Source organism: Mus caroli, chromosome 9, assembly GCF_900094665.2.
Source record: "Mus caroli chromosome 9, CAROLI_EIJ_v1.1, whole genome shotgun sequence".
NCBI classification, from domain to species: Eukaryota; Metazoa; Chordata; class Mammalia; order Rodentia; family Muridae; genus Mus; species Mus caroli.
In genome coordinates, this window is record NC_034578.1 from 80513021 (window position 1) to 80524005 (window position 10985).

The 10985-nt window shown below is 38.6% G+C and overlaps 1 protein-coding gene across 3 annotated transcripts in view; it reads left to right on the forward strand.

Annotated features, from left to right (window-relative positions):
• The window catches only part of Ttk (TTK protein kinase), a 37121-nt gene that overhangs the window by 4032 nt on the left and 22104 nt on the right, over positions 1–10985 (forward strand). For all 3 annotated transcript variants that reach the window (XM_021171762.1, XM_021171760.1, XM_021171761.1), the window contains 8 exons: positions 345–558; positions 855–961; positions 4183–4326; positions 4733–4844; positions 4986–5058; positions 5150–5244; positions 7032–7119; positions 8264–8381. In XM_021171762.1, coding sequence (XP_021027421.1) covers positions 345–558; positions 855–961; positions 4183–4326; positions 4733–4844; positions 4986–5058; positions 5150–5244; positions 7032–7119; positions 8264–8381 — 951 coding nt within the window. The remainder of the gene's footprint in view (positions 1–344; positions 559–854; positions 962–4182; positions 4327–4732; positions 4845–4985; positions 5059–5149; positions 5245–7031; positions 7120–8263; positions 8382–10985) is intronic.

Consider the following 10985-nt stretch of genomic DNA (forward strand, 5'->3'; position numbering starts at 1 on the left):
GTTTGTTTATTTGTTTTGAGACAGGGTCTCTGTAGCCCCAGCTGTCCTGGAACTGCCATGTAGACCAGGCTGATTTCAAAGTCACAGAGATTCACCTGCCTCTATCCCCCCAGTGCTGGGATTAACGGTGTGCAGCACCATACCTAGCTTGAAGTTTATTCTCGCTTTTGCTATGTACGATGGGATTTCACAACAAGAAAGCTGACACCCACAAGAAGCCCTGTAGGTTTTGAAGGCAGGGATTGGTGAGACCAGGAAATTAGCAAGGTATTTAAGAGAACTTGGAGAGGTCACTTGTCTATTTCTCAGTTGTGATTTTTTTTCTCCTTATTTTTATGACTCAGAAACTGTTAACCAAATTATGAGGGTCGGGAACACCCCAGAGAACTGGCTGAATTTCTTGCTGAAACTAGAGAAAAACAGCTCACCTCTAAATGACGATCTTTTAAATAAGCTGATTGGTCGGTATAGTCAAGCAATTGAAGCCCTTCCTCCAGATAAATATGGCCAGAATGAGAGCTTTGCTCGAATACAAGTGAGACTTGCTGAATTAAAAGCGTAAGTATTAGTGAACCACACATAACCAACTATATATGTGCTATGTTACAGAGAAACAGGGTAAAAACATGGAATTTATATTTTTTAAACTTGTACTTTTATTTTTAAGGTAATTTTTTTTCTGTGGACATAGATCCCTCAGAGTTACAGTTTGGGGTACACAACTTTAATCTAGTTTTTTATTTTCACATTAAAAAAAAAAAGAATAGTCTATCTCTTTAAAAAGAGAAGTTATCAAGTGTACTTGTTATAAAACCTTTTGATTTTATAAATGTGAGTCTAATCTTTTGTTGCAGTATTCAAGAGCCTGATGATGCCCGTGACTACTTCCAGATGGCCAGGGAAAACTGCAAGAAGTTTGCTTTTGTGCACGTATCTTTTGCACAGTTTGAACTGTCTCAAGGTAATCTGAAAATATCACATTTACATTTTAAGTGCACATTCGACTGTAACAATATTGAATCATAGATTTGACGTGAAATATTAAAGCAAAAATATTACAGTTGATGAGGTGAGAACATGGGACAGGAGTGCTCCATAGCGTAAGTCCAGGGTATTCTCTGGACTGTCCATATACTCACTCCCACGGAATGTTCTGGGGGAGGAAGGACAAACATTGAATTTGTTTCCTTCACTCAGGATACATCAGAAGGATGCTTTTTCTCTCCTTTGATTATTTGTAGAATAAAATATAATTTTAGCTGGCACTTAGATAATCTTGTCTAGGCTCTAGGCTGTGGCTTCATAGTACTGAGTGTGTTTAATAATGCTGTAACAGTGAGCCGCTGGATTCTAATACACCACTGCAAGGGCAGTCTGTCTTGCTCGTGCCATCTTTTGAGTTAGGGCCAGGACATCTTTTTTTTTTTTTTTCCCTGAACCACTTTTACCCTGGCTAGCCCTTTGGTTGGTTTCCCCCTCTCTTCTCCCCCCCCTCCATTTTCCTGGGGATCTTTAGCTATACCCTCAGAGTAGCCTCTGGCCAAGCCTTTTATTCCTCTGCTTATTTGTGCTGGCATTCTGGTCTCACGCACTAACCAGTTGAGCGTTACCACTGCCAGCGGCGTCCCTCTGATAGGAAGGTTTGTGCAGTGCAAGCTGCTCCCCAGGATTGAGGTAGGGAAAATGTTGTGTAACACAGACATGGTTTGAGAGTCCTGAGTTTACCTATGGGAGTCCTAAATTCTAGTAATTTAAATATGTAGTCAGCTGTGTACATGTAAAGCATGCATTTCCCTCCTAGAAAAATTGATTCTTTCTTGCTTCTTATGGTCAGGCCTTTATGACCCTATGGCTTTTAATGGTAAGTGTAATTCTTAAATTGTAGAACAAATAAGTTGAGCTGGCTATAAAAACATCTAAATAACTGAACTTTGGCAGTAGCCACCAGATCAAAATTGTGATTGTTTTGAGCAGGGGGGATGGGTAGACTACCAGGAGCTAGCGCAGCTTCCTGAGGCTGTGCACTGACTGCTGCGTGCATTTAGAGGGCTAGGGCATCCCAGAGTCTTTATCAGATTCCCGAATGGATTTTTGACCTGAGTTAAAAAGACCTCCAATTGCTGGTGCTTCTTTAAGTCACTATGCTCAGTAAACCTTCAGGATTTAATCATTACCATATAATCGTTAAAATTTGTAAATTGTGAGTAGCTAGAGGTTGTCTCATAGTAACATCATTTTTAGCTTTTAAAGTTTTTCATATGGGCATGTATTGGGTGTTGAACATATCTCCTGCACCTCAGCTCTTTCGGCCCTCCCTTCCCCTCTTTAATCATCTTGGTTGTGATTTTGTGTTACTGTATAAAATATAGGACCATAAAAGAGGGAAAAAATATATTTATCTAAGGTTGGCTTACTCTGCTTAATATGACTGTCTCTAGTTGTATCCATGTTCCAGCAAAGGTCATAACTTTATTCTTTATGGCTGAAAATAATTTCACTGTGCGTGTGTACCGCATTTTTGTCATCCATTTCTCTGTTAGATGTCTATATTGGCTTCACAGTTTAGCTGTTGCAGGTAGCTTCTTCTTTTATGTGTATGGATATTTTGCCTGCATGTATGTACTTAAACTATGGACATACCTGGCACCCACATAGTCAAAAGCAGGCATTGGCCTCTGGAGTTGGTAAATGGTGGTGAGCTGCCATGTGGTTGTTGTGAACCAAACCTGGTCGTCTCCAAGAACAGCAAATGCTCTTAAATATGAGCCATATCTCTAGCTCTGTGTATAGTGCTGCAGTACACACTGATGTGAAGTATCTCTGTGATGCGTTGAATTGCACTCTTTTGACTAAATAAATATCCAGGAGAGGTTGAGGTAGGACATCTCTTAGATCTGTTTCTGGTGTTTTGAGAAACCTTGGTACTGATTTCTACAGAAGCTGGACTAATTTACATTTTCATTAGTGATACATAAGATTTCCCTTTTGTCCACGTTTATGGTGTTTTTTAAATTTATTTTCTAATGAGTCCCATTCTGACTGGAGTAAGATGGATTTTTTTTTTTTTTTTTTTCGTTTTCTTCGAGACAGGGTTTCTCTGTATAGCCCTAGCTGTCCTGGAATTCACTCTGTAGACCAGGCTGGCCTCGAACTCAGAAATCTGCCTGCCTCTGCCTCCCGAGTGCTGGGATTAAAGGCATGCGCCACCAAGCCCAGCAAGATGGATTCTTGATATAGTTTGATTTGCATTTTCCTTTGGCTAGTCAAGTTAATATTTTTTCATGTATTTATTGACCACTTGTATTCTCCCTTTATGACTGTGTTTTTGTTAGCTTATTTGTTGATTGATTCGGTTGTTTTCTTTGAAGTTCTTTATATGTTAGATACTAGGCTTCTATTAGATGCATAACTGTCCAAGAACAGCCATGTCTCTGCTTAATTAACTATTTCCATTGTTGTACAGAAGCTTTCTAATGTCACTTGTCACTTGGGGTCTCATTTTCTGAGCACGTAGGGCTCTGTTCAGAGAGTCTTTTCCTGTGGTTAGGTCTTGAAGTGTTTTTCCTATATGATGTTCTTTACACCCTAAGTGCCATATCCATAGCATTATAGCCCATGGATTCCATAACTGTTGATAACATCCTGTGTACTACATGATGTACACATTGAATATTTACCAACTGCTGGAGATCAAGTTTGTATTTGAAAGGAAATTTGGTAATGTCTGTGGTTGAATAAGCTTTCTTGGTAGTTTTGTATTTTGGCAGTGGTATAGACTAGTTTAACAGCAGATGGTAGCCCTTTAATCCTTTTTTTTAAATCATTTTCCTAGAAGAGTTTTTAGCAAATTTTTAGTCTTGATGACTGAATGTTACTATGAATAGTATGTTATAACAAATGCTTGCTTTAATAAGGAGAGTACCCAAGATGCTTCTAATTCCTGTAGTGTGTGTGTGCGTTTAATAAACGCTAGTTTATTAAACTTCTAAATGGTTTTCAGTGATGAGCAGGAATTGGTATAGAGGAGTTAACTGTATGTGTGATAAGTGAGAAATTGTTTATTTGCTTATGCAATAATGCGAGTAAGTCTCATCTTTCCACTAGGTCCTAATGAGTAAATAACAAGCTGAGACTAGTGGGCAGAGGATGCTGCGTCAGTAACAGTTATCTTTCCTCTCTTAGGCAATCTTAAAAAAAGTGAGCAGCTTCTTCATAAAGCTGTAGAGACTGGGGCGGTGCCGCTGCAGATGCTGGAGACTGCCATCCGTAACCTACACCTCCAGAAAAAGCAGCTGCTTTCAGAGGAGGACAAGAAGAGTGGGTCAGGTGGCTGTCCAAGGGCGCTGTGCTTTGCTGGAGTGGTAAAATTCAGACTGAGGTTACTTTAAAGGAAAAAAAAAAGTATGTAGGTATAAGGCTTAAAAACCTAAAGTTAAGTTGTAGGTGTATAGGAGGTAAGCTGTTCAGAAACAAAATCCCTACTGCGCTAACCTTGTGTTGGTAACTCCTTAAAAATGACTCAGTCAAAGTAAAGAGGTAGCCTTTTGCTCTTAGTGAAGGATAGACTTTTACCCTGGACACAAAGCTTTATGTGTGGAGAATATTTAAAGGGACAGTTGGAAAGAAGTGTATTGATGATAGACACTGTCCCGCTTCCATGTCTTTTAAAACATTCCTATTTGTAAGATTCCTCTTTTTTGTAAATTTAATCATAGTTGTAACCTTTTTACAGCATCGACAGTACTAACTGCCCAAGAGCCATTCTCCAGCTCATTTGGAAATGTACGGAATAGGAGCATCAGTGAGTCCAGAGGACAGGCTGGGGCAGCCAGGGTTTTATATGGGTAAGAAAATGCGTTCAGCTCTTTACATGATTGTCTTTGGCATTTTGACACTAGTGTAATAACTACATTTAGCAGTAAAATGAAGATATGTTATTAGTAGTATTCTCTGAAGAAAAGCACAGCCGCTTTCTTTCCCTTTAGAGAGAACATGCCTCCACAAGATGCCGAAGTAAGTCATCAAAATCCCTTAAAGCAGACCCACAAAGCTAAACGGGTGAGTTGTGTGAGTCCACTTTGAGGAAGGTGACGGTAGTGAAGTCTTTATGTGTCCCAGTTGGTAACGTAATCTTTCAAATCGTTTCTAGTCGTGCCCCTTTGGAAGAGTCCCAGTGAATCTTCTGAACAGCCCAGATTTCTATGTGAAGGCAGACAGTTCAGCTGTGACACAGTTATCAACAAGGTATGTTTGAGTTTGGGTTTCTGAAACTTGTTTGTATATAAGGACTGTTGTAAGAATATCTTGCTTTTTTACTAAGCAATAGCAATAGGGTTAGTTTTGCTTGGTAGTTCTGTGGACTGAGCCTAGGGCAAGTCCTCTGCCGCTGACGTATATCCACGTCCCTCTCGTCACTGTATGAGACCAGATTTCACTCATTCTCCTCGGCTAGCCTAAAACTCTGTACCCTAGCCGTACGTAATCTGCCTCCTGCACTTACAGCTGTTGGTGTTCACCAGGCTTGGCATAAGTAAATTTCTTTGGTATGAGAAGTTCATGGGTTTCTTTTTGGTTTTGTTTTGTTTTTTGAGATATGTTCTTCTGAGATGTCTGGTGGTCCTCCTGCTTCTGTCTCTCTGATGCTGGAATTACAAATATGTACCACCACACCGGCTAGCGTAAATTTCTGAATGCTATCAGGAACAAATTGAGTAGAAGGAAATTACTTCAATTTTCTCTCATTAAAAGTCTTGAAGCTACTATTAAGTAAGGAGGTATACTGGAAAGTTACCAAGTGAACAGGATGTGTAGAAGCTATGAAGAGTGAAACTTGTGTCATTTGAGCATTTCTTATTAATAGTAATATATCCAGTGTAGTGCTTATTATAGTGTGTGAGGATCTTTATAGCAGGGATGGAAGGTGATTTGAAAACAAACTCTGTTTTAATTCACTTAAGGTGCTGGCTTGCTCTTAGTGGGAATGATAATTAATTCATACATTGCTTCAGAGCTCAGGGCTTCAAGAAGTGGGATAGAGGCCGGGAGCAAAGCTCTAGTAGAGTATATACTAAACATGTGAAGTGCGCTGGGCTCAATCCCCAAGCACCCCAAAAAACCAAAATAAAACAAAAAAAAAACGTTAATTGGCTGCTGAATGAGGAGGTGCAGGGTGGCTGAGCCAGGAAAATCTTTTAAGTCAAGGGGTTGCTGAGATCACCTTGGCCTTATAGTAAGCAGACTCTGTATCTTAGATATGAGTGTGTGTTTTTATATATGTTATGTTTATATATGATATATATGTATGTGTGTTTATAGATAAGTTCAGTAACGAAGGGTCATTCTCATCCGATATATTCCCTTACTCCCAATTTAAATGTCTATTCCCAAATAAGAAACAGAAATGTGCTTGATGTGGTGCTATATGCTAATAAAATAAAAAACCAAATTATTTTAGTTGGTGCCTTCAGAAATTGAAGTCCTGTTCTATTTAGGCTTCAAATACATATTGATGGTTAAGAGGATATTTGCATTTAAGTTACATATTCCTGTTCTCTTGGACCTTCATGTCAAATACTTAGTTGAAGCCTACTGGAGATTTTTATCCTACTCTTAAAACGTATTGTTTTAAACCCTCCCACCCCTCAAGGTTCACTGAGCCGGGTTCTTGATGCTTTTTATGACAGAGTGTATGCTGAAGTGTAGAGGTGCACATGGCAGTTCATTGTGTGTTCTTATCCTTCATCTTGTGCAGCCTGAAATGTAGTTTCATCTGCATACTTTTCCTTTCTCACATGCTTATCTTAGCTCCAGCTGTAACTTGTTAGGTAATGAAGACACTGGCAGTCATCTATCTCTTGATCAGTTTGTCATTGCTCAGTACCTAATTTTTAACCATAGTCACCTTTGCATTCGAATTATGTCACTTTTAAAGTGATGCTTCCAGCTCAAAGTGTATATCAACTAGCTATGTGTATTGAATTTGAAACAATTTGATGTTAACTGTGAAAATCTTTTTGTCTCATGGATAATAGAAAGGGATCTGGATCAGAGCACAGAGACGCGATTCTGCCTGGCTCCAGATCACGTGGAAGTGATTCCTATGAACTGAGAGCTTTAAAGGTATTGTGATTGTAAATGGCTGTGAAGCAAAGCTTCCTGCTTTAGAACTCACTGAGGTTTTTTAGAGAAAGGACATAGTGTTTATCTGTCTCCAAAGTATTGGTGAAGTCACCATAAGTTTGAGACAACCACTGAGAGGTGGCACAGATGTCCTGGACTCTCTCAAAGATTAAGGTGTTAGAGCAAGGCTGGAAGAAGCATGGGGTACATTAATTGGGCATGTGTTTAAATGGGTTAGGAGGCTGGGATCCGAGAGTTAGCATGGGAGCTATGCCCCAGGTTTTGTTTGTTGCTATGTTTACAGACAGGATTTTGATCAAGTGCTTTTAACCCAGAGCACCTGTTAGTGCAGAGGTGGGAGCATAAGTATTAAAGTTAATCTGCTGTGCCCCTGCCTTTGTCAGCTTTACACGGGAAATGACTAGTTCCAGATGTAGGAATTTGTAGGGATTCTAATATTCTTGGTATACTTGGCTTAAATCCCTGCATTGTGTGAATTTTCAACATTACAGCCTTTCATAATCTATGCTTTAAAATAATTTTCTCTACTTTTAGGGAATGGTACTTAATTGTGTCAAAAAATTATATCTCTCATTTTATAATAACTACTGCCTTGAGGTTACGTAAACACCAACTTTTACTAATGCTATTATTTTGGTGATATAGCACAGTCGGGACAGGGGGTTTGGCTCAGTGGCAGAGCACATAACTATCATGTGAGGCTCTGAGATCAATTCCTTCCCAGTACTGCAAAATTCATAAACATATACTAACTAAAAAATAGAATCATGTCAACAAGATACTTATAGCTTATCGTCAGGCTTATTCTATATTGGATCCAAATTTTCTAACACTTTCTTTTTTGAGTGAAGTATACTGTAGCAATTAAGTAATATTAAAATGTCCACTTAAAGCAAATTTGTCAAGTTAATGGTTATAACCTTTCCTGATGTTGTGATCAGTAACTTAGGATGTTAATCTTTTCTGGGAGTTTGTGAGCTTACAAATACAAGAGATAGTTTTGCAAGCAATCTTTTCACATAGATAAAACTCTTATTATATTGAACAGTTAAGACCAATTAGTACTACTGCTATTTATCGTACATTATCTTATTTGAAATCTTTCTATGCTTTTTTTGTATAGCCCATTCAAAGTTTCCATTTGAAAGACTCTTTGGTGTCCAATGAAAAGAGTTCTGAACTTATGTCTGATTTAGTAGCCTTGAAGAGTAAAACAGATTCAAGTCTAACAAAATTGGAAGGTATGTGCTCATGTAGTCAACCTGATTAAATTCACTGGGCCGTTGACAAAAGAAGGATATGAAAGTCAGAGGGGGGCTTGGGAATAAAAAGGGTTTCTGTGGGGGAGAGGGAGCGATAAGAGAAGATAACCATGGCATGGAAATGCCTCAAGTTCATTCTGTATGTTTGAAACTATCAAAGAAGAACACACAGGGGCACACTGGGGAGATGGCTCTGTGGGTAAAGTGCTTGCCGTTATACACGAGGACCCCAATTCAAATCTACCACATAAAGCTGAACTCAGTAGTCAGGTCTAGAACTCCCATACTCCTGTGGTAAGGTGCCAGGGACAGGAGACTCCCCCCGAAGCTCACAAGCCTTCTCTTCTGATGCACACAGCACATACCCTATCTAGAACAAAATGGTAGCAAGAACTGGTACCTGAGGTTTTTCTCTGACTTCTCATGTTTACACAAATGTGCATACATATCATACACAATCCATGTAGCTTAAGACAACAGATAATGACCTAATATTGATATAGAATTTTGTCTTCCTTTGTTTTCCATTTTAATTTTTTTACAGAATGAGTGAAAAGTATTGATTCGTATAGGAGAGGAAACCACTTTCCTAAAGGGCACATAAAAAGAGGAGGGACAATAAGTGGAACTGAGTTACTTTTCTTAGTTGGTTTGACAGCTATTGTCACTGAAGAGCAAAAAAGTAATTTTTATATCACAGTCCACTCTCATTTTCATTTTGAATCAAATGTTGGTTTTTCACTATATAGGTACTATAATAAATGTTCTAGGAATCCAATAATTTTAAGAACAGGGTCCCAAGATTGCAAATCACTTCTGGGATGTACATAGAATAGATAAATCCTAATGTGGGATACAGTGTAAGGATTGTTAAGAGAGATATAAGCAACATGCTCTGAGAATTTAGGAGAAGGAGAATTTTACAAACCTCATTTGGATTAGGCAAAGTATGGAAAAGCATTTGAAAGAGAAGAAATTTGAAAACCCATTAGCATTTAAGTGGGGACTCATAGGAGTAGGCTTCAGCTGGAGGGAATAGCTTAGGCTAAAGAATAAATGATAAGCCGGGATGTTCCGAGGGGCTGGAAGGCAGCTGCTGCAGCAGTGGGGAGTGAGGTGAGTGACATGCCTACACTTCGTACTGTTGTAGACCTGAAAGTAAGCATGCTTTCAGGGGAGAGCTGGGGTTTATTGGGTGACATCAAGTGTGCGCCAGTGCGCCTCTTTCTGAGGAGACTGGGAAGCCAAGGAAGGCTGGCTCTGATGTTTATCTGCTGCTTCCATGATTTTAGCCCTGGAAGCCCAGTGCCTAGGAAAGCCCCTGGCTCAAGCCGTGCTTCTTCTGTAGAATCGTCTTCTGTCCTTCACCTTCACCCTGCCTGGGAACAGATTCCTAATCTTTGTACTTTTGGAAGCTGTTTGTCATGTTTTCTTGTCATCTTTTGATATCATTAGGAAAAGTCACCTTTATCAAATATTAATGTTTGTCACCTGTTAATAGAGCTAATTTGATGAAATAGAATTCTGAATTTCTGTGGATTCTGACTTCCTACTCTTTGCCTTTATACTTTCTGCTATTTTAAACAAGGTTTATAGGAGTATTCTAAACACATTTACAGATTGTAGGGAATCGTTTTTTATCTTCATTTTTAGGTTCAATTTTGCTTGAACTTGGTATGAACACAAAAATATATGATAAGATAAGGTGTCAAGATTTTGAATTGCCATAAAGATTCTAGGTTCTATGTATCACTTTTCATTCGTTGGAAAATTGAAGTTGGGTTGAGAAGCAGTTGAGCCTATAAAGACATCCGAGACAAACTGTCATCTTCAGCCTTCCAGCCCACTAGCTTGGCATGTGTTCAGTCACTTACTAGACCAAGAATCCTGTTCTAGAGCTCTTGTGTCTGTTGTGGTAGATCTAGTTAAGGATAGCTGATATTTTTGCTGTTGTGATAATGAAGGGTACCCTTTCCTGTATATAATTTTGGTCTTCAACTTTATCGCTAATATATAAATTCGATTTATTTATTTATTTATTTATTTTACTTAGATATACTGACATTGCTAAATTCACTGAACAATTCTAATGGTTTCTTTATTCTTTAGGCCTATTTTGTGTGTGTGATGGTTTTATTTATTCTTTTTAGAGACAAGGTCTTTTTTCAGACTGCCTTCAAACTCGAAAGTTCTCCTGCCTCAGCCTGTTAAGGGCTGGAATTACAGGCATGTTCTACAGTGCTCAATTTGTGAGTGTTGTTAGGTCCACAGTCATGTTTGGAAATAGTATGTCCTTATTCTTAAGGATCCTTTCCATTTCATTATTGTGCAGCTTCTAAGAGGTCACGGTTAGGATTCTAAGGCGAACTTGATGCCTCACAATTTTAAGGTGACATTTTTATTATCCTAACTCTTGGAATGATAGCTGGTTTTTACTACTTTTTTTAAAATCTGATTCTGTAATGTTTCTTTTTGGCTTAGATTATTCATATTTTTTGTATAACTGTGTGGTTGGTTGAGCATTGAACTTTATGAGAAGTCTTTTGTTGGTGAGCTACTCATGTTTCTTTCCTTTTTTTTTTT